At 46.8% G+C, this 24,449-nt stretch overlaps 1 protein-coding gene across 2 annotated transcripts in view; it reads left to right on the top strand.

The window, feature by feature from the left end:
* Positions 1-24,449, top strand: part of slc24a3 (solute carrier family 24 member 3) — a 688,381-nt gene that overhangs the window by 592,866 nt on the left and 71,066 nt on the right. For both annotated transcript variants that reach the window (XM_085981789.1, XM_085981787.1), the window contains exons 8-9: positions 17,308-17,333; positions 17,811-17,864. In XM_085981789.1, coding sequence (XP_085837915.1) covers positions 17,308-17,333; positions 17,811-17,864 — 80 coding nt within the window. The remainder of the gene's footprint in view (positions 1-17,307; positions 17,334-17,810; positions 17,865-24,449) is intronic.

Below are 24,449 nucleotides of genomic sequence, written 5' to 3'. Positions count from 1 at the left end.
AAATATCAGTGTTTCACAGCTGTTTGAAACACTGACAGTCTGAGTTCTAACCTGAGTCCTTCTGCACAGACTCAGTTAGAACTCTCAGCCGCACTCAAAGCTGAAGGCTGTCACTTTTCACAGATTGCAGCCATTCAGCTTTCAGTTCCGGCTGAGTGATGGGCTCCCGACGGCTACAGGAAGAAAGGCTGTTAAGGTAAGTACAGGTAAGTAAAAGTTCTTTACACACTTTAGACTCACCAAACACGCTTACCTTTGCACTCATGCACCCATCACTCACCTGAGCACCGACATCGTGACCCCTCCAACTCCTTCAACCCGACAGCCCGCCTGCTGTAACCTGGCGTGGTTTGGAGCTGTCGGGAATCCCACACGAAACCCCTCAAAATAGGGATTAGGCTAAAAACTGCCTGTTAACTACCTGTTAACAGGCAGTTAATTGGCACTAATCCCTTCCCGCCTGGTTTCGGCAGGTCCCAGTGCGGGGCGGGTACCTGCTGCCTCTGAAACTTGCGTGGGGCGGGGTTTTTGGGTGGGATGGTGTCGGGACCCCCAAATTCAGGATTTTCCCCCCCCACACGCCTGAAACCCCACCTGACGGCTCCTGGAAAATCGACCCCTACTCTCTGTTTTCTGTTTCTAGCCAGCTAGCTGTCCATTCTGCTACCTGTCCTCTGACTCCACCTGCTCTGACCTTAGTCATGGGCCTACTATGTGGTAGCTTATTAAGGGCCTGTTGAATGTCCATGTATATTACATCCATTGCATTACCCTTGTCTTGAATATGAAGTCCTGAATATGGAGCCAGTGTAGGTCAATACACCATAAGGCTTAAGAACCTGAATCACAAATGGTTACAGAAGATCTCTATCCAAAGAGCAAGTACAGGGTACTTAATTATTTTTTTTGTACTGTAGTGTAGAACATGTAGTTAATCAGATTCTTCCAATCATTAAACACTACTTATAAGATCAAAAGAGCAGCATGACTGTTGGGGAGGGAAAGGGAAACCAGCTTACTGACATTTATAGAGTTACAGAGGAAGTTGTAGAAAATATATAATTAGATGAAGCTTTCATTCGTTTAGTTCCAACTGTAAGATGTCACGCAGTTCATTAGTAACTTCAGTAGTCAAATATTAATATCAGCATTAGACCCTATCTGTCACAACGATTAAAGGTATCATTTTGTTCATTGTACACTTGGGTGGAACCGCTGAATATTGAGCTTCCCGACAGTCTCTCTGTAGTTTTTAAATAAATCTCAAAAATCATCAAAAATCAATTAAACGCTCATCAAGCTACTCAAAAATTAAAATGGAGCTACAAGCATTTGTGCCTTCAGAATATTGTACAGAGTATTATTAGTCTAAATTATAATATAATTATATTAATTGTACCTTTATACTGTAATTATGATCCTGTTAAGCTGAAAATACTTTATATATGTACAAATATGCCACCCTCCATGCTCTCTCCTACCTGCATCCGCCCAAGCTTTCTGTTCTAACTAATTCTTTCTCAGCACCTAAAAACAGTGAATTCCTTACCTCCCTTAGTCTTTCCCTCTTCCGACAATATTTAAGCTTTTAAAACCCAAGCTTGGTGCCACCTAATTGCTACTTCAGATTTACCTTACCTCCTCTCTGCTTTCTTTTAACCCTGGTCATTCCCTGCACTTGGCCTTTTGACCTTTATATAACAATATAAGATGAAACCTCACCATGGCCTCGCCCTTCCCTATCTCTGTAACCTCTTCCAGCCCTACAACCCTCCGAGAACTGTGCGTTCCTCCAGTTCTGACCTCTTGCGTATCCCCGAATTCCTTTACCGCACCATCGACGGTCGTGTCTTCAGCTGCCTAAGCCCTAAGATCCGGAATCACCTCCCAAAACTTTGCCGTCTTTCTCCTCCTTTAAGACGCTCCTTAAAACCTACCACTTTGACCAAGATTTTGCTCACCTGTCGTTATATTTCCTTCTTTGGCTCGGTGTGAAATGTTGTCTGATTACGCTCCCTCAGTTACCACAAGTAAAAACAGGTTAGCATATGAATATACAACAACAGCTTGTATTTATATAGTACCTTTATCCTAGTAAAACGTCCCAAGGTGCTTCACAGGAGTGTAATCAGACAGAATTTGATACCGAGCCAAATAAGGAGATATAAGGACAGGTAACCAAAAGCTTGGTCAAAGAGGTAGGGTTTAAGGAGCGTCTTAAAGAAGGAGAGAGAGGTAGTGAGGCGGAGAGGTTTAGGCAGGGAATTCCAGAGCTTAGGGCCAAGGCAGCTGAAGGCATGGCCATCAATAGTGGAGCGATTAAAATCGGGGATGCGCAAGAGACCAGAACTGGGGGAGCGCAGAAATCTGGAAGAGTTGTAGGGCTGGAGGAGGTCACAGAGATAAGATGGAGCTATTTGAAAACAAGGATGAGAATTTTAAAATCGAGGGATTGGCGAACCAGGAATCAATGTAGGTCAGCTAGCACAGAGGTGATGGGTGAATGGGACTTGGAGACGGGCAGCAGAGTTTTGGATAAGCTCAAGTTTACGGAGGGTGCAGCTTGGGAGGCCAGCCAGGAGAGTTGGAATAGTCGCGTTTGGAGGTAACAAAGGCCCGGATGAGGGCTTCAACAGCAGATGAGCTGAGGCAGGGGCAGCATAAAAGGGAGTTCGGAAGCTTTGATCTCTCCTCTGTAAAACACCTACAGCACGGAACATTAGTATTTTCAATGACCTAACGTTGTCACATAGGTGTTATGTAGTCCTGCTAAACCCATCTGAATCTGTACATAAACCAGAAGCTGAAAAGATTAGAGGTAGGAGCCTTAACTTTATTGGCCCAGAAATTCGGGTCGGAGGTTCCCCGCGGGTGCAAGCCCCCGACCTGCACTTATCTAGCGCGCCGGCCGTTGTGCTGTAGGCCCCCGTGGAATTCCAATCCTGGGCCTGCTCCAGCTGCCGGCGCGCAGTGCTTGCGTATCCCAGGGGCGCAGTTAGTTTGATGCGTCCCCTGGGATCACGTGGGCCATGGGGAGGCAATCGGAGCAGGGAATGCACCATTCATAAGTTTGACAGGAAGTGCTGTCAAAACTTAGAAATACTACGGGCCCCAAAACATCACTAAATCTTCAAATAATTTTTTTTTTAAATCACATTTTTTAAATAAACTATAAATTACATGAAATAAGTATTTTAAACAATAATTTAAATTTTTGAGAAAAATAATTAAATTTTCTAATGGGACTAAAAACAAACTTACCTTTCTTTAAAGTATTTAAAAATAATAAACCTGTGGAAAATTTTTTTAATTTTAATTAATTCACCACTTACCTTGTAAAAAGCAGGCCTTACGCCTGCTTTTTAAATGTGTAACTTCTGCAGACTTACCCTCCCGGGAAAACCTGTAAAAAAAAACTAAGTTCGATGCGCACGCGCAGCCTCTCCCGCACACGCGTTCGAACTCTGAACCCCTTTGTTCAGGGGAATGGAAGTGCCGGTTTCCCGCGCATGCACAGTGCATGCAGGAAACCGGCACTTCCATTGGGCCTACGGGTGAGTACCCCGTGCGTACTCACCTGTGGAGACCTGAAGTTCTGGGCCATTAACTGTACCTGATATATTTGGTGTTTGTCTGCCATCTAGTGGTTATTCTTGATGTCTACAAAATTTATTAAGTCAGCTGGTTGTTGCTGGAAACTGGAAGTAGCTTGTTATGTCAGGTTTCAATCTTGATTGCACTATTATAGATCAATCTCAACACATGAATGACTGAGAGTTACTCACTGATGTCCATCTGTGAACATGCAGCAATTTAATCATCATTGAAAAATAGAACCACACAACTAACTGACATTAAAGAAAAATTATGAAATGAATGTTTTTCACAATAAAAATAAATCTAGCTTTCTCTGATGGACAAAACGAGAAACATAAGCAGTTCAACTCATTCAAATGAAAATAAATTGAGGTACTCATAAAAGTTCATAGGAATAGGAGGAGGCCATTCAGCCACTCGGGCCTGCTCTGCCATTCAGTTAGATCATGGCTGATCTGTACCTCAAGTCCATTTACCCTCTTTTGCTCCATATCCCTTGATACCCTTACCCAACAAAAATCTATCAATCACAGTCTTGACAGCTCCAGTTGTCCCCCGGCATCCACCGCCTTTTGGGGCAGAGAATTCCAGATTTCTACTACCCTTTGTGTGAAAGTGTTTCCTCATTTCACTCCTGAATGGCCTGTCTCTAAATTTAAGATTTTACCCCCTAATTCTTGATTCCCCCACCAGAGGAAATAGTCTCTCTCTATCTACCCTATACAATTCTTTGAACATTTTAAACACCTCGATAAGATCACCCCTCAATCTTCTGTAATCAGGGGAATACAAGCCAGGTTTGTACAACCCTCTAAGCCCCGGTATCATTCTTCTCCATTTTTTACCTTCCATCGTGTAGATGCTTCTAAATTCACAGCATTTATTTCTTCTGCCTGTAGATAGCTACAATGCTGTTTCCTTAAAAGTGACCAAGTAACATTAAGTTAGAGCTCAAGGGCCCGAGCTTTAATAGTGCTCGCGAGACCACAGCAGCAAACTGTCCCAAACTTGGCACTAATTGACACTGAACTGGCAATCTCACGGAGAAGACAAAAGAATGTCCAGTGTAAGAAGCAGAAATACAAGTTGCTTGATGCAGACAGTAGAAGTAAACAATTCCGCTCGTCAGACTTTGCATCACTTTGAACGCAGTAATTCTCCAGATTAAATAAATGGCAGGACACCTTCAATAACTTCATATATCTAATGATATGTTAAAAATGGGGAGTGGTCGCATTGCCAAGGTATGGCACGGTGAGGGTCACATTATGTGACAAGTGAGGCTGAGCTAACGTTACACGATAGCCCAACTGTACTGAGCTGTCCACTATCGGGCAGCTCCACCAACTATATAGCGAAAGGCCAACTGTTCCCATTATGAAGCACAATGGTGCAGCAACCCAAATTAAACTTTGTTTGGATAAAATATCATAATGCCAAAGACAAAGCTGAGTAAGTATACAGAAATAAAAATCCATCATTGAGCTAAAGCACCAAGAGCTTACCTTCCCCATCGCTGTGGACATGGTACATTTTCTCCAACCCGTGGAAATGTAGCACACTTGCCAAATAATAATCTGCCACTCATTCAAAAGTCAATGAAAAGTAGCCACCCTGCACTGACTGACTATGCATCAAAGTATCTCAGCAGCTAAAAGTATTCTCCCCCACCAAGCTGGAAAACGGGCCCCATTCTCTCCTCCATGCCAGCAGGGAAACGGCCCTCTCCACAGAGCCTGGCTATGTACTTCTACCCTCGCCCGTAACTGCCACAGTGAGTAGGAAAATGAGTGCCCAAGCTCACCCTTTCCCTATTGAACATGGAACGGCCCAATACACTGCCTGTCTGCCCCCATTGAGTAGAAAAAGGCTCCTCCCCACCCAATGGGCCATTAAACTCCCCTGCTTTTCCCCACAAACCATAAAAGTGAGCCCCTTGCAGCAGAAAAACGTTCCCCTTCCGCCCCCCACCCCCACTCCTCCCCCATACACGCAATTAAAATCTGGCCACTATCGCTTTTAACTAAGAAGGAAAATGGGCCCTCTGGCCAGCCCCCCATGTGTGCTGAGGGGAATCCTCCCTGTTTTAGGGAAGGGGATCTCCAGCTCCCTCGCTGCGATGCCTGGTTAAGAGAATACTCCCCCCCCCACCCCCTCACTGAGGTAGCTTTTCAGCCTTTGCTTCCTCCATCCCCATCCCCCTCTCTCACTCTACCTCCCCTCCACCCTCTCTTAGTTACCCTGTCCCTTTACTTGTCCCTCTCCACTATTTCCATTCCCCCTCTCCTCTCCCATCCCTGACCCCCATCTCTCTTCCCACATCCTCCCCACTCTCTCTCTCTTTCTGCCCTCATCTATCTTGCCTTCCTTCCTTCCCCTCCTCTTCCCTGCATCTCTCCTCTTCTCCCCACTCTCTCTCTCTCTGCTCCACCTCTCCCTCCTCTTGCTCCCTCTCCTCTTCCTCCCCAGCCCATCCCACTCCTCCAATCTGCCTTCTCCCTCCTCCTGGGTACACTTATCCTCTGCCCCTAACCCTGCTTGACCTTAATACTGCACTTGACCTTGACTCCCTGATGTGCCTCAATAATTCCGAGACTCGAAGGTAGCAGAACAAAACAAGGCTTTTATTAACTTAGAACGAAACACGTAAGCGAGAGAGATGTCGTCCTTCTGGAGATTGGGGCTAGACTGAAGCTAGCTTACAAACGGGGCCAGGTATGGGCGGAGCCCTACACACAGCACATTCCAGTATACAATACAGCACATTCCAGTACACAATACAATGAGGTCTGGGGGAAGGGAAATGACACTGAAACCGATCTCAGTCACAGGCAGTGATGAATGGAAATATTTCATCACATTCACCCCTTCTATAGACTTAATCTGTTCGGGGGTTTGATAGTCCTCTGCGACCGACGTGGCTGTTGCGGTGCCGCGGGTGTCGGCTGGGTGTCCCCGGTAGCCTCCTGGGTCTCTGCCGGGGGTGCCGCCAGGGTTGTTGAAGGGGTAGTTGGTGGGGGTGCCATTGGTCGGTGTTCTTCCGGGGGTGATGAAAGAGTAGTGGGTGGGTAAGAGTTGCTGTGATCGTCGTTGCCGCTATTGCCGTGGTTGTTGTCGATGCCGGCTGGGGCGACGTCTTTTATGGACACGGTGTCCTCCCTTCCGTCGGCGTGCCGGACATATGCATATTGGGGGTTGGCGTGGAGTAGGTGTACTGGCTCCACGAGAGGGTCCGTCTTGTGGCCCCTCACATGCCTTCGCACGAGTACCGGACCTGGGGTGGAGAGCCATGACGGCATGGATACGCCTGAGGTGGATTTCCGGGGAAAGACAAACATTCGTTCATGAGGCGTGGCATTAGTGGCCGTACACAATAGCGACCGTATCGAATGGAGCACATCCGAGAGGACTTCCTGCCAGCGGGAGATAGGGAGGCCCTTGGTCCTTAGAGCTAGAGTGACTGCTTTCCATACTGTCCCGTTCTCTCACTCCACTTGGCCGTTACCCCAGGGGTTGTAGCTGGTGGTACGGCTCGTGGCGATCCCCCTGGACAGCATGTACTGGCGTAGCTCTTCACTCATGAAGGACGCCCCCCTATCCGTATGGATGTAGCTCGGCATACCGAACAGGCAGAACAGGCTGTTGAGGCATTTAATGACCGTGGCGCTGGTCATGTCTGGGCAGGGGAAGGCGAATGGGAACCGGGAGTATTCGTCCACAATGTTCAGGAAGTAAACATTGCGGTCGACGGACGGGAGGGGGCCCTTGAAATCTAAGCTGAGCCGCTCAAAGGGCCGTGTAGCTTTGATTAAGTGGGCTCTATCTGGGCGGTAGAACCGAGGCTTGCACTCAGTGCAAGTGCGGCAGTTCCTGGTCAGGGACCGAACTTCCTCAATCGAGTAGGGTAAGTTACAGGACTTTATGAAGTGGAACAGCCGCGTGACCCCTGGGTGGCAGAGGTCGTTGTGGAGGGTCTGTAGCCGATCCCCGGTGGCGCTGGCACACATCCCTCGTGAGAGGGCGTCAGGGGATTCGTTAAGGGCCCCTGGCCGGTAAATGATGTCGTACTCGAAGGTGGAGAGCTCGATCCGCCACCTAAGAATCTTATCATTTTTAATCTTCCCCCTCTGTTTATTATTGAACATAAACGCTACCGACCGCTGGTCGGTAAGTAGGGTGAAGCGTTTGCCGGCTAGGTAGTGGCGCCAGTGGCGCACTGCCTCCACGATGGCTTGGGCCTCCTTTTCCACGGAGGAGTGTCTGATCTCGGGCCCTTGGAGGGTCCTCGAGAAGAAAGCTACGGGCCGCCCCGCCTGGTTGAGGGTGGCCGCCAAGGCGAAGTCAGACGCATCACTTTCCACTTGAAATGGAGTGTTCTCGTCCACTGCCTGTAGCGTGGCCCGCTCAATATCCTGCTTAATGCTTTTGAAGGCGGCGTGGGCCTCAGCAGAGAGCGGGAAAGAGGATGCTTTCAAGAGGGGGCGGGCTTTGTCGGAGTAGTTGGGGACCCATTGGGAATAATAAGAAAATAACCCCAGGCATCTTTTCAGGGCTTTGGGAGTGTTGGGCAGGGGCAGCTCCCGTAGGGGGCGCAATCGGTCGGGGTCTGGTCCGATTTCCCCATTCTCCACCACGCTGCCTAGTATGCAGAGGCGCGTGGTGTTGTAAACGCACTTGTCCTCGTTGTAGGTGAGGTTGAGTTTTTGTGCGGTTTTCAGGAACCTCTCGAGGTTCGAGTCGTGATCCTGCTGGTTGTGACCGCAGATGGTGACATTGTCGAGGTAGGGGAAGGTTGCCTGCAAGTGGTGGTCATCGACCATGCAGTCCATCTCCCTCTGGAAGACCGAGACCCCATTCGTCACCCCAAAGGGGACTCTGAGGAATTGGTAGAGGCGTCCGTTCGCCTCGAAGGCGGTGTACGGGCGGTCCTCTGGTCTGATAGGGAGCTGGTGGTACGCTGACTTGAGGTCGATGGTGGAGAACACCCGGTATTGGGCGATTTGGTTCACCATTTCTGATATGCGGGGTAGCGGGTAGGCGTCTAGTAGGGTGTACCTGTTGATCGTTTGACTATAGTCGATCACCATCCGTTTCTTCTCGCTACCCCTTACCACTACCACTTGGGCGCGCCACGGGCTGTTGCTGCGTTCAATAATGCGCTCTTTCAGGAGCCTGTCTACCTCGGTCGCGATAAACCGCCTGTCCTCCCAGCTGTACCTCCTGCTTTTGGTCGCTATTGGCCGGCAGTTAGGGGTAAGGTTCGCGAATAGCGAAGGCGGCTTTACCTTCAGGGTAGCCAGACCGCACACTGTGAGGGGCGGCTGGGACCCACCGTACTTGAGCGTGATGCTTTGGTGGTTGCACTGGAAATCCAGGCCCAAGATCACGCTCGCACATAGGTTCTTCATGATTAATACTTTAAAATGATCATATACAGTTCCGTTAACGCACAATTGTACCGTGCAGTAACCCAGAATGGTCGATGTCTGGGTTTTGTCAGCCATAGAGATGGTACCCTGAGTAGGGACCACCTTTAGGGAGAGTTGTTGTGCCAGTTCTGGGTGGATAAAGCTCTCCGTGCTTCCACTGTCAATTAAGCATTTAACCCGGCACCCGTTTACCTCGATGTCCACCATTGATCTGGATAGCGGGTGCGGCCTGGTCTGGTCCACTGTGACCGATGCCACTGTAGGGCCCTGATCGATACAAGATGGCATCCACGCTGTCTGCTCACAAGATGGCGGACCCCACGAGGTCGGGCAAGATGGCGTCCAAGATGGCCGCTCCCACGGTGCACACGCGGCGGTGGCGGGTTTTCCGGCGGGATTCCCTCTGCACACCTTCCCGAAGTGCCCCTTCTTACCGCACTTAAAGCAGGTGGTGCCTTTCGCCGGGCACAGGTTTCTGGTGTGCTTTGGCTGCCCGCAGAAGTAGCAGTTGGGTCCCTGACGCGTCGCGGCTGTCGTAGGGCTTCTGGGGGGGAGAGCGGGGCCCAGCCGGTGTCGGGCTGTCGGGCGGGGAAGATGCCTTCCAAGATGGCGGCGCCCTCGGTGCACACGTGGCGGCGTGGACGGCGCGAGCTGAAGAGTAGGCGTCCGAGTTTCTCTGGGCCACATCCAGGGATCGCGCGGTGTCCGCAGCCTGTTTCAGGTCCAACCCCGTTTTTTCCAGCAGTCTTTGCCGGATGTAAGTGGAGCTGAGGCCTGTGATGAAGGCATCGCGAACAAGCTCGTCAGTGTACACCGCAGCTTTTACATCTCGGCACTTGCAGTCTTTGCCAAGCATTTTCAGGGTGCTTAGGAACTCCTCCACCGATTCCCCAGGTCGCTGTGCGCGGGTGGCGAGCAGGTGCCTAGCATACACCTCATTCGTAGGCTGCTGGTAATGCGCCTTTAAGATGTCGCAGGCGGCCAGGTACGCCTCGGCGTCTTGGATGAGGGGGTAAACCCGGTGGCTTACCCAATTCCGCAGAATTCCGAGTCTCATCCTTGCAGCGTCCGTAGCGTCTTTGACGGCTGCGGAATTGTCCAGGAAGAATTCCATACACTCAAACCAGTGTCCGAAGTGTGCTGATGCGTCCGGAGCATGTTGATCCAAATCCAAACGTTCGGGTTTCAGGAGTTGATCCATAGTGTTGAAAAAATAAGTTAATAAAATTGATGTGCCTCAATAATTCCGAGACTCGAAGGTAGCAGAACAAAACAAGGCTTTTATTAACTTAGAACGAAACACGTAAGCGAGAGAGATGTTGTCCTTCTGGAGATTGGGGCTAGACTGAAGCTAGCTTACAAACGGGGCCAGGTATGGGCGGAGCCCTACACACAGCACATTCCAGTATACAATACAGCACATTCCAGTACACAATACAATGAGGTCTGGGGGAAGGGAAATGACACTGAAACCGATCTCAGTCACAGGCAGTGATGAATGGAAATATTTCATCACACTCCCCATGTGCAACTCCACAGGAGATTGACTTGTAATATATTTTTAAGCTGGTACACCTGCATATGTCAAAATGAAGCTACCACGCTTTATTACAGATACAAATCAATTTTAAAACGCTGTATGCTTCCAAGCTGAAGCCTGAAACTAAGAAGCATTTTGGATTTTGTAGCGTTCCCTAACCGAATAACAATAACACTCTGAAAGACCTGAGGGTCTGTTTACTTAAGATCAGAATTTGTGACATTAAAGGACACAAATCCACCTTATCAGAAGAATAATTCATTAAGCATCACTTCTGCCCTCATGAAACAGTACATCTTTCATCTTACCATTAACAAGGCCATGGAAGGTCTACTATATGTTGAAGAAGTTGCATATGGTGCACACTTCCTGTTCATGTACCTTACTAACTGGTGTCACTATTGTTGGTCACACCTTTGTCAACCGTTACAATGTAATGTCAACTCTTGCCTCTGTCACGAAGAAATTGCAGGTTTACCACTAATAATGGTAGTATCGCTTCTTGTTTTCCATCTCTCAGCTGCTGCTGTTTCTCATCTTGACTAATGCTTTTTCTACCTGCCCTCCCATTCTCCCATGCTCCAGTCCTGCCTTCAAACTTTTTATATGCCTGCAATTGAAAGACATTGCTTGCTGTGCTACTACTGTCTCACTCCATCCAGGCTCCCAGAGGTGGTCCTGCCAGCTATACCCTCCTGGAACAACCCTTCCTCGCGGTTGGCCCTGCCCTCAAAAAGATTTCCGCCATGCGGCCTTGCTCCTGACAGCACGATGCTGCTTGGCCTTTGGCACTTTGCCTCATGTCGCCCAGATGCCTCCTTTCTCAACTCCAACAGCATTGTGTGCCTTTCCTTCACCTTCTCCTGCACCTGCCCTAGGGTGGCAAGTCTACAGCCACTCCCCTGCCTCCTCTCCCGACTGGAAGCCCCACTGTCAACCGTAGGCTGGCTGGCTCTACCTCACTGCTCTTCTCCCCAGCCAGCGCCCCTTTGCCCCAAAAAACACTCCTGCTTCCAGGCCCCACTCCTGCTGCAAAGAGGTGAACACTGTATTTTGGCAAAGGGAGGGGGACAGGTGATGGGGGTCAGAAGGAGGGTGGAGGAGATGGGCAGAAGACTGGAGGGGATGACGGGAGGAAGGGCAGGAAAACTACATCAGCAGGCGGGGGTCTCGTGTGTGTGCGGGGAGGGGTGGGGGGGGAGGTTGGTGAACCGTCCTGCCCTCCCCATTACTCCAACATTTCTTCTCAGTTCAGGCCCCATATTTTGCCTGTGTGGGAAGAGGTTGAGTAGACATCCCAGGCCTCGGTTTATCTCTCTGAGGTTGGGGAGATGGTTATGGTGATCCTTGCATTCTAATCTCCATACCCCGATCTTGTTTTTGGTGGGGCGGTAGAAAGTTTTCCCTCCCCCTAAGCCAGGCTCTCAGTAGGGTAGTGGGCAATGGGCAGAGCCCAAGGCCCCATTCAATGACCCTCATGCAGGCTACATTTCAAATTCGGGGATTTGATCAACAACCCACAGCTTGGGAGAGAGAAATGTTCTCAGTGGATGGAGGGAGTTGTTGGGTCTCAGACCTGGCAGATCTTGGCTCAGGCCCAGGCTTCCGTAAACAGTCCTGGACAAGTTTTAAATTTGCATTCAGTACAGTGGAGGTGGGGGTGGTGGGTGGCAGCCAGGGGAAGGCCTCATGACTGTTATGTTCATTAATAAATATACATTCTTATTATGAACACAGCTAGCTTTTGCTAGTTCCTTTATTGAGCACATGTGGACTTGTACAGCATCTTGTAGAGGCTTCCATCTTGACTGCTGCCTTGTGGGTAGCCTAGCCTCATGGGTAATGTAGTCTTAATATATATACAGCTGGGTAGTGTAGTCTTAATACATACAGCTATATACAGCTCTACACAGCTCTACGGCTCCACCTAGTGTCCACTATAGAATGACATGTTTTTGATCGTTACATCCCCCTTTCTTTGAGGTTTAACAAAATCAATATCATTCAACTTTCAAGAAAACAATAAAGATAATATCAGTAACACTTTTGTTAGTGCTCTATAAACATAAACATTTTCAAAACAGTCAACACATTTTCAAAGCTTTACATTGTACTCAAAGATTAAGTCTATCAGGCTTATTTACTTCACGTGTGGATCTTCTCAACACGGGTAAGTCTGATGTGTCTTCATGAGATTGTTCTGGCGGTGAATGACAAGATGCAGTTGTGGCATTGTCATCAATCTGCTCTTGTATAGATCGAGGTCTCCTTGCGATCTTTGCTTGGAGAGGGTTTCAGTGTTTCCTTCACTCTTCATGCCATAACTCTCAATGTAGTCAATGCACTCTCGAAAAACTGCTGGCAGCTGGATCCCATCATACAGCATAGTCCTCTCAGCAGCCTCGGCTAATGGAACACCAAAGATTGGCCTGGAAGAAGGAGTATCCACCGGAACTGCTTCCTGCTCTGGTGCAGGCTTCTTCTTTTTCTTTTTCTCTTTCCACTGCTTAACAACATCTGCTGCGGTTATATCTTTGGACTTTTTCTCCTTGTGTTTTTCCTCTTTGTGCTTTTCTTCCTTTGGCTTCTCTTTGACCTTAAAGTCTTTTTCTTTCTTCTTGGAGAAACTAGGCTTTTTTAAGACATGGATACCTTTTGGCCTTTTCATCCTTGATGGGCTCTCTGCTTCATCACCTGAGTCATCTGGTCTGCTTATGGCACAGTTTATACGGTAGACTCTCTTGACCAGTTCTAAGTCTTCACAAGCTTTGTCATCTAGTATCGAATCAAGTCTTTCAACCACAACAGAAAACATGAGATGATGCACTTTGTCTTTGACTGTCACTTTAAGTCTGCATACACCTAAGCTATCTATTTTCTGTCCATTATAGCTCTTCAGTAGTACTGACTTTTTCTGTATTTTGGGCTTTTCTTTCATATTGTTAATGTCACTCATACTGATTAAGTTTGCTTTTGCCCCAGTGTCCAGTTTCAATGTAACTAATGCTCCATTTATCTGCAGTGGGATCATCCATTTGTCCTCTTTTACTGCATTAACTTTATGTTGAGCATTGTCTATTTCTGAGGGCTGCACATTTTCTGTATATTTTTTGATATTGTCACATGACACCATTCCTACAAAAAATGTCTCACTTAAATCAGTGTCCTCAATCACATTAACTTGTTGCCCTTTCGTTGTTTTTACTTTTGAAAAGCATTGTTTGGCAAAGTGATTCTTTCCATTACACTTTGTGCACATTTTTCCAAACGCTGGGCATTGTCTTAACTGGTGTTTGTAACCACAGCGTTTACAATTAAAAATGTCATCCTCCGATTGCTTTTCATTTCTGTTCTGCCCACGTTTCTTCCCCTTGTAGGACACAGCACCGACAGCAGCATTTTCACTCATTACAATCGCATCATTATTGATTTCACTGAAAGTCTTCGCGTGCTTTCGAGCTAGCTCGCTGGCTTGGCATATTTTCACTGCATTTTCCAAATTTAGTTCGGTTTCTCCCAACAGACGTTCCCTGACTTTTTTATCATGAATACCCAACACAATCTGGTCACGAATCATGGATGATTTCAGCTCAGAGAAATTACATGTCTGTGCTTTCAGTTTCAGATCAGTTATAAAGCTAACAAAAGTCTCATTTTGTTGCTGTGTCCGAGAACGGAAGATGTATCTTTCATACGTCTCATTCTTTTTGGGAGAGCAATGTGCATCAAATTTTTTTAGCACATCTTCTAATTTTTCTCTGTTCTCCGCTGGATTAAATACAAATGTATTAAATACCTCTATCGCCTGTGGGCCTGCAACCATAAGCAGCAACGCTATCTTCCTTGCGTCTGGCTTCGTACCGAATCCGATGGCTGCAATGTAGAGTTCGAATTGCTGTTTAAAAGTCTGCCAGTTGTAGTCGATTTTTTCTGTGAGATTCAAACGCTCTGGTGGCTTCAAATTCTCCATGTCGCTTTTCACAATTTTCAGCAGATCTTTACCACCCTGGTACCATGTTATGTTCATTAATAAATATACATTCTTATTATGAACACAGCTAGCTTTTGCTAGATCCTTTATTGAGCACATGTGGACTTGTACAGCATCTTGTAGAGGCTTCCATCTTGACTGCTGCCTTGTGGGTAGCCTAGCCTCATGGGTAATGTAGTCTTAATATATATACAGCTGGGTAGTGTAGTCTTAATACATACAGCTATATACAGCTCTACACAGCTCTACGGCTCCACCTAGTGTCCACTATAGAATGACATGTTTTTGATCATTACAATGACATGTCTCATATACAACTGAATCAATCCGCCATTAGTTCAAACTCAAGAACGGACCGGTTAGCGTGCCAGTGTTTTGGATGGCTAGCTTTGTTAGCCAGCAGTCATCTTTTCGAGCCAACTTTGTGTCGGGATGGTGCGGGGGTGGGGGAGGGCATGGGTGGTGACAGAGGATATTGGAGAATGACCAGTTTTCCAATGTGAACCACGTAGACGGTGGCTGTGGTCAACTGCTTAGGGCTGCGGTTGGTGAGAATGGACCGTAGACTCAGGAGCCTTGAGAAAGAGCATTGCGGTGAGGGAGGAGAATTTTAATTGATCTGTGAGGAGGCTGGATTTGCACATGGTTTTTACTTGACTTTTAAACTGAACACTTTACTCCTTTACTTAGCAATTCCAACATGGCGACTGGCCAAGGCGACAGGGGCTCAAAAAGTTGAGGCAGGTCCGCAGTGATGTCCAGTGGTCGGGGCCTGCAACTGCACACAGACCCAACCATTTTGTTGTTAACAACAGAAAACGCTGGAAATACTCAGCAGGCCAGGCAGCATCTGTGGGGAAGAGAGCCGCCCTGCCCTCCCACATTGCTCCCACATTTCTCCCCACCCTCTAAGAGATAAACCGAGGCCTGGGATGTCTACTCGACCTCTCCCCACACAGACGAAATACGGGGCCTGAACTGAGAAGAAACGTGGGAGTAATGGGGAGGGCAGGACGGTTCTCTCTCCACAGATGCTGCCTGGCCTGCTGAGTATTCCCAGCATTTTCTGTTTTTAGACCAGATTTCCAGCATCCGCAGTATTTTGCTTTTGAACTGTTGTTAACTCTCCGTTTACGATTTAGCTGCTGTTAGTTTATGCAGCTCGTGTTACGTGACATTTAGCACAGCACCACCTGCAGGAGTAACCGGTACTGCCTCTTTTATGATGCATTTTCCCATTGAGTTTGTACACATAAGACTTTTCAACACACTTTGATAGGGAATTTTGCAACCCACTCGGTGATTATCATATAGATAGATAAATGAAGGGTCATCGGTGATGATCCTAAATTATCTAAGATCATTTTTCAATATCAAACTGCAGTGGCAAACAAATAAACAGCAATCTGGGTAAGAAATATTTCTGTTGGTAAGTCTGATGTGGAGCTGAGCCATACAGATCATTGGTTTGGTCCTCAGTCTGTGTTGTTAGTTGATCTGAGCCTGGTTGATAGTAGAGACACTACAGTTTGCCTTAGTTAGCACCCTTGAACTGGAAAGGGTGAAAATCCACATATTGAAAGAACAAACTCGCATTTATATAGCGACTTTCACAACCGCAGAACATCCCAAAGCTCTTTACAGCCAATGAAGTACTTTTGAAGTGTAGTCACTGTTGCATTGTAGGAAACGCGGCAGCCAGTTTGCTCACAGCAAGGTCCCACAACAGCAATGAGATAATGTCCATATAATCAGTTTTAGTGATGTTGTTTGAGGGATAAATATTGGCCCGGACACCTGGGAGAATTCCCCTGCTCTTCTTTGAAAGAGTGTCATGGGATCTTTTATGTCCCCCTGAAAAGGAAGACGGGTCCTCAGTTTAACGTCTCATCCTAAAGACGGCACCTCCGGCAGTGCAGCACTCCCTCAGTAGTGCACTAAGGGAGTCAGCCTAGATCTTGTGCTGAAGTATCTGGTGTGTTGCTTGAACCCACAACTTTCTGACTCAGAGGTGAGACTGATACCCACTGAGCCAAGGCTGCCGTCTGCCAATCACTAGCCAATGACCTCTGGTAGAAAGTGCCCATGTACGCGGATGTCAGGTGAGAACGAGATCAGATACCCGACAAATTAGCACTTCGGCAAGATCCATGAGAGTGACTGGTGTATCTTAACATGAGTCATTATCTTCATGGGGGAGGGGGGGAACCTATACACATCAGGACAGGATTTACTAACTCCTGTTAGTAAATTATCAGTTGGGAACTGCCCCACTACTTCCAGGCTGTTCTCCCGTGCTGGTGGGAGAAGTAAAATGCATCTGCCACAATACAGGTAGGTATATTTAAATTAGAGACAAATAACAGGAATACATCATTGGACAGAGTCCCCACCATTTGTGGCCTAGCAACACAAATGATGGGGACTGACATCCAGGGTTGCTGGGCCGGTGGAGCAGGTTTACAATTTAAAGGGTCGGCTTAGCCTGTGCATATGAGCACAGGGCTCCAATCTTCACAATGTAAAACCAATAACGACGTGAAGAGACTATATTTGTTGGCTTTATCTCCTGCCAATCATGAAATGTATTCCTTCTCTTTAGTTAGTCGCTAAATTATATTTATTAATTCTTGCTCATTTTAGTCAGGAAAGTTGACTGTTATATTTTATAATTGTTATATATTGAATGGAAACAGTGCTGTGAAATGGCACAAGGCCCAGACTGAATAAATGTTCTATTTCCTCTCCAGATTATTTATGATGAAAAGGTTTCTTGGTGAGTACCTTTTACTGAACATGCCAAGCAGTCTGAACTTTACTCTCTTATACATTAGATGCTCCTTATTAATGTAAGGTGTGCTGCCGATTCAAACTAAGCAAAGAGTGCAAAAACATATGTTTTTAAAATAAAGAACAAAGCGCTATTAATTTTGTAAATGGTTTAAATATGTATTGGCTTATACCTGCATTTTTTAGCTTTCTACTGTGTACATACTTCAACATTTTGGTTTTTCAGACTCCAATCTATTCTGACGATACTCATCAAAGGCAGGCAGTCCTTTCAATACTTCCCATACCCTGACAGTTCATCCACACACTCCATCAATACACCACACTCACTAACAGTTATTTTAATTTTTGCTGTAGAACCTGTAGAAATTGCTCTTTATTTAGAGGTGTTGCACTGTGAAGCACTCAAGCACGTTGCATATCAAAGAACTAATCCCAGGATTCATATTAATTTCCTCTTCAGGTGGGAGTCTCTGGTGTTGATATCAATGTACGCAGTCTACATCCTGATCATGAAGTAAGTACAGATTTTTTCTTCTAATGAGCTCCCATGCTTATCGATGGGAAGGGTCTGGTGAATCGAGCTTTAGTCCAGTTCAAGCACTCCAAATAGACTTCTAGTTCGGCCCTAGACCTTGCTGGATGTATTTTTGCAGCAATTTCTTTTTTGGCAATTTGCCGACACAGACCTGGACTTGCTTCTGACCACCAGGAGATTTTGATCCCCCTACCCACAGTGAGGCTTTTAGAGCAGGTAAGGCATTCCCTCTGGGCATATCCTTGAATGCCAATACCACGGTGGAGGAGAAGCAGCACAGGGTGGAGCAAAGGAGAGTCAGCATGTAAGGAGGATGGACCCAACCAGATAGTACCTCCACCCATAGAGAGTACAAGCAACACAGGTCATATAAGGACCTTAGTGAGGAGATATATAAAAGAAGAGTGCACTGCACCAAAGAGGCAATAAGGGGGCTCTGACATCTATTGCATGAAGCCATGATCATCTGGCCTCGCTCTTCTCGTTGTGGCTATGAAGATGGTGACTGAGCTCAACTTTTATGGTACAGGGTCATTTCAGGTCGCTACTTAATACCAGCCAGGCTGTAGAATGGCGTGCATTCATCAGGTGACATGCACTTTGCCGGCGAGCTGGGAAACTCTTCACCTCCAGCAAGTGAGCAGCGAGGTAAGGCCAACCAACATTACGGAGTTGGCGGCTTTCCCAAGGACCGGTGTGCAGTGCTTGGCAGCCACTTTGCTTTGCGAGCTCCGACAGACAACCCGCTCAAGAGGAAGGGCTTCCGCTCCCTCAATGTATAGTTTGTGTGTGATCCTGCACTTCAACACGAGATATGCTGAAGGTTGCCACCATGCATTCGTACTTTGAAATGCTGACTTCCTTAGAGGAAAAAAATCATAACAATGGATGGTCTGTGAGTGGCAGAGTCCGCCCCATGCTCCTATGGATAAGGACCCACTCAGAGAGGCCCAGGCAGAGTCAGAGGAGCACTACAATGAGGCACATCACTCTTAAAAAATGGACCCACAAAGTTCTGGTGCATTCAGTTCTCCAGGCCATCGGCGGGCGCAACTCATTCACCATTGGCATAAAAGCGGCACAACTCACCAATTGGATTTTCGGGGCTATTATGTCTGCTATCATACTGATTGGGGTTATGGTGAGGCAGTGCCCTATACTAGTGGTATGACTAGAATGTGTGCAGATGATGGTTGTGTCTCTCATTTCCCCCACACAAATGGACCCTCCGACCAGCGCTGCCTGATGGCTACACAGCTGCCAGAAAAGCACGGAGGCCCAGGTTGTTCAAGCAGTGGTGGAATTAGCGCAACCTGCAGGTAGTCCATCGTAGGAGAGAGCTGTCAGGAGGCAAGGGTCACCTCAATCCCAGAGGCCTGTGTGCACACACAGCAACCAGCCACCTCTTGTATTGCTGCCACCGGGATAGCCCCTTGAAGAAGCAGGAGACTAGTGTTTAAAAGCACGCACACTATCACCAAGGGGAAGCACTGTGGGAGCAAACACTAGGCGCTCTCACACAGTATGGTGGTCAATAAAGTATTTGGTGACATTGAAGCTGTGTGCAGAAAGCACTCTTTCAAAGGCCTGTAAGCATACTTCAAGTTGCAGGAATGTGATATGTGTGACCTTCCTGGAAAGTTTAAGGCAATTATAGGTGAAGGCATATTTATGGTGGGCCTGGGAAGACATAAACTGAACTGCAATGGCCACACATTTGCGTGTTAAGAGAAGATGTCCTGTATGAGACTTTGTTGAATTGCTCTCACAGCCGGCACCTGACTCTGCTCCTGCTCCTCTTTGTCGTCTCCTTGGTGCGACTGCAGACCATCCGCCACTGGGGCCTCCTTGATGATGCGTCGTTACAGGGAAAGAGTGTACTGCTTTCACACAGCAATATTAAAACCTTAGCCAGGCTGTATTTCCGGGCAGTCCCAGATCTAGCGAGGCACTCGGAGCACTGTCTCGATGTGCCTTCTGAGTAGTCTAATGGATACCAGTACTTTGTTGTCCAGTTGAAGTTCTGGAACTATGTCATGAGCATTGGCTCCAAAGAAAATCATGGGGGATTTAAACTTTCATATTGACTGGACAAATCAAATTGGGCAGGGCAGCCTTGAGGAAGAGTTCATAGAGTACATTAGGGACGGGTTCCTTGAGCAGTATGTTACTGAACCAACCAGGGGGCAGGCAATCTTAGATCTGGTCCTGTGTAATGAGACAGGATTAATAAAAAAATGTCCTAGTAAAGGATCCCCTTGGAATGAGTGACCATAACATGGTTGAATTCCAAATTCAGTTGGAGGGTGAGAGAGTTGGATCTCAATCCAGCGTACTAAGCTTAAATAAAGGAGATTTTAAGGTATGAGAGCAGAGTTGACTAAAGTGGACTGGGAAAATAGATTAAAGTGTAAGACGGTACATGAGCAGTGGTGTACATTCAAGGAGATATTTCACAACTTTCAAGAAAAATATATTCCACTGAGGAAAAAGGGGCGTAAAAAAAAAGACAGCCATCCGTGACTAAGTAAAGTAATAAAGGATAGTATCCGACTGAAAACAAGGGCATATAAAGTAGCCAAATCTAGTGGGAGGATAGAAGATTGGGAAGCATTTAAAAGCCAGCAAAGAATAACTAAAAGATTAATTAAGAAAGGGAAGATAGATTATGAAAGTAAACTAGCAAAAAATATAAAAACAGACAGCAAGAGTTTCTACAGTTATATAAAAAGAAAAAGGGTGGCTAAAGTGAATGTTGGTCCCTTAGAGGACAAGACCGGGAAATTAGTGATGGGGAACATGGAGATGGCAAAAACGCTGAACAAATATTTTGTATCAGTCTTTACAGTAGAGGACACTAAAAATATCCCAACACTGGACAAACAGGGGGCTATGGGGGGGAGGAGCTAAACACGATTAAACATAGAAACATAGAAGATAGGAGCAGGAGTAGGCCATTCAGCCCCTCGAGCCTGCTCCGCCATTCAATGAGATCATGGCTGATCATCCAAATTCAGTACCCCGTTCCTGCCTTCTCCCCATATCCCTTGATCCCTTTAGCCTTAAGAAATATATCCAACTCCTTCTTGAATATATTTAATGAATTGGCCTCCACTGCCTTCTGTGGTAGAGAATTCCACAGGTTCACCACTCTCTGGGTGAAGAAATTCCTCCTCATCTCAGTCCTAAATGGCTTACCCCTTATCCTTAGACTATGACCCCTAGTTCTGGACTCCCCGGCCATCGGGAACATCCTTCCTGCATCTAGTCTGTCCAGGCCTGACAGAATTTTATAGGTTTCGATGAGATCCCCTCTCAATCTTCTAAACTCCAGTGAGTACAAGCCCAATCGACCCAATCTCTCCTCGTACGTCATTCCTGCCATCCCAGGTATTAGCCTGGTGAATCTTCACTGCACTCCTTCCATGGCAAGAACGTCCTTCCTCAGATAAGGCGACCAAAACTGCACACAATACTCGAGATGTGGCCTCACCAAGGCCCTGTACAACTGCAGCAAGACATCCTTGTTCCTGTACTCGAACCCTCTTGCTACGAAGGCCAACATACCATTTGCCTTCTTAACCGCCTGCTGCACCTACATGCTTACCTTCAGCGACTGGTGCACAAGAACACCCAGGTCTCTTTGCACTTCCCCTTCTCCCAATCTATTGCCATTCAAATAATAATCTGCCTTCCTGTTTTTGCCACCAAAGTGGATAACCTCACATTTATCCACATTATAGTGCAATTGCCATGTTTCTGCCCAATCACCCAACCTGTCCAAATCGTACTGGAGTTTCACAACATCCTCCTCACAGCATACCCTCCCACCCAGCTTTGTGTCGTCTGCAAATTTGGAGATACTACATCCAATTCCCTCGTCCAGATCATTAATATATATTGTGAACAGCTGGGGTCCTAGGACCGATCCTTGCGGTACCCCACTAGTCACTGCCTGCCACTCGGAAAACGACCCGTGTATTCCAACTCTTTGCTTTCTATCTGCCAACCGGTTCTCTATCCAAGTCAATACCTTGCCCCCAATCCCATGTGCCTTAATTTTACAAGCTAATCTCTTATGCGGGACCTTATCGAAAGCCTTCTGAAAGTCCAAATACACCACATCCACTGGTTCTCCCTTATCAATTTTACCAGTTACATCCTCAAAAAATTCCAGTAGATTAGTCAAGCACGATTTACCTTTTGTAAATCCATGTTGACTTTGTACGATCCTGTCACTGCTTTCCAAGTGCTCTGCTATTACATCTTTTATAATGGACTCTAGCATTTTCCCCACTACTGATGTCAGGCTTACCGGTCTATAATTCCCCTCTTTTTCTCTACCACATTTTTTGAATAGTGGGGTGACATTAGCTACCCTCCAATCCATGGTTACTGTTCCAGAGTCTATCGAGTTCTGGAAGATGACCAGCAATGCATCTACTATCTCCAGGGCCACTTCCTTAAGTACCCTAGGATGTAGATTATCAGGCCCTGGGGATTTATCGGCCTTCAATCCCGTCAACTTCCCCAACACCATTTCCCTACAAATACTGATTTCTTTCAGTTCCTCCCCCTCATTAGTCCCTATGTTCCCCGACATCTCTGGGAGGTTATTTGTGTCCTCCTTTGTGAAGACAGAACCAAAATATGTATTTAATTGGTCTGCCATTTCTTTGTTCCCCATTATTCGCATTGAGCTTAAGCAGACTTTGGTAAGTGGCAGAAAAAGGCTTTTAAGTGCATTTATTGAATTTTAGTGAGTAAAAAAGTGAATTATTTGAAGTAAGTTTAATTTTTTAGAGTAAATTAAGCTGTTGGGGAGTTTAAACCGGAAGTAGAATCCGGGTATAAAAAGGGGCGGGCTTAGTGCTGCAGGCTGAGTGCAATCGCATTGAATTTAAGCAGACTTTGGTAAGTGGCAGAAAAAGTCTTTTAAGTGCATTTACTGAATTTTAGTGAGTAAAAAGTGAATTATTTGAAGTAAGTTTAATTTTTTAGAGTAAATTAAGCTGTTGGGGAGTTTAAGCTGAAAGTAGAATCCGGGTATAAAAAGGGGCGGGCTTAGTGCGGTAGCGCTGAGTGCGGTCGCATTGAGTGTAAGTAGAGTTTGGTAAGTGGCAGAGTTCGGGCAAGTGGGAGGTGAGGGGGTGCTTTTTGCTCTGTTTTGCTTCCCTCTCTCAGGCTAATCCAACACTGCGGACGCGGAGCAGCGAGACAATTCAACCGGACAGGTCCCCCAGACAGCATTCACGAAGGAGGTTGGTGATCAGCTGGTTGGTAGGTTCTCTTCCTTCTCTTCTATACCTTTAAGTTGGTAAGTCCTATTAAATAGTGGTGTAATATTATCATCTATATCGGGGCAGAGGGTCTTCATAACTAATAATAAGAAATTTAATTAATTACACAGATATGGGTGAACAGGTGATGTGTCACTGTTGCGAAATGTGGGAGCTGGTGGACCCCATTGAAGCTCACGGTGATTACATTTGCGATAAGTGTTTGCTGCTAGAGGAACTCAAGCTCCATGTTAAAGAGCTTGAGACCGAGCTTCAGACACTGCGACACATCAGGGAGGGGGAGAAGTTCCTGGACTCTATGTTTCAGGAGGTGGTCACACCTATGAAATTAATTACTGCAGATGTAGTCCGTGGTCAGGGACAGGACGGTGTGACTACGAGTGAGGAAGGTACAAGGATCCAGGGTGTAGTGTTGAAGGAGCCGCAGCCCTTGCTCTTGTCAAGCAGGATCGAGGTTCTTACTCCGTGAGGGCAGGAGCGGGGACTGCAGGGAGGATGAGCAACCTGGCCACAGCACCGTGGTACAGGGGGCCATTCAAGTGGAGGGAGTAAAAAGAAATGTTGTAGTGGTAGGGGATAGTATCATTAGGGGGATAGATAGGGTTCTCTGCAGTCAAGAGCGGGAGTCCCGAAGGCTGTGTTGCCTGCCTGGTGCCAGGGTTAAGGACATCTCTTCTGGGCTGCAAAGAAACTTGGAGTGGGAGGGGGAGGATCCAGTTGTCGTGATCCATGTTGGTACAAACGATGTAGATAGGACAAGGAAGAAGGTTCTGTTAAAGGAGTATGAGCAGCTAGGGGTCAAATTAAAAAACAGAACCTCAAGGGTAATAATCTCTGGATTATTACCTGAGCCACGAGCGAATTTGGCTAGGATAAATAAAATTAAAGAGTTAAATGCGTGGCTCAAAGACTGGTGTGGGAGAAATGGGTTTTGCTTCTTGGGACACTGGCACCAGTACTGGGACAGGAGGGAGCTGTTCCGTTGGGACGGACTCCACTTGGCCAGTGCTGGGACTAGAGTCCTGGCGAATCATATAACTAGGGCTGTAGAGAGGGCTTTAAACTAATTAGTGGGAGGGAGGTTTCTAGAGAGCAAATAACAGAAATGACAATGGAGAAGGTCATAGACTTAGGTAGCAGTGGGGAAATTAAAAAACAGAATGTGTCAGGAAGGGACAGAAGGTATGGAGTAAAAGGTAAAGTAGTAAAAGGGGAAAAAACAGGAACTAAGTGTCACAAAACATATTTGAAAGTTCTTTATCTG

This window comes from Somniosus microcephalus, chromosome 3 (assembly GCF_052327205.1).
Source record: "Somniosus microcephalus isolate GS21.2 chromosome 3, FLI_Smic_1.0, whole genome shotgun sequence".
NCBI lineage: Eukaryota > Metazoa > Chordata > Chondrichthyes > Squaliformes > Somniosidae > Somniosus > Somniosus microcephalus.
Note: the sequence above shows the minus strand (reverse complement) of the source record. Positions and strands in the feature narration are given on the sequence as shown.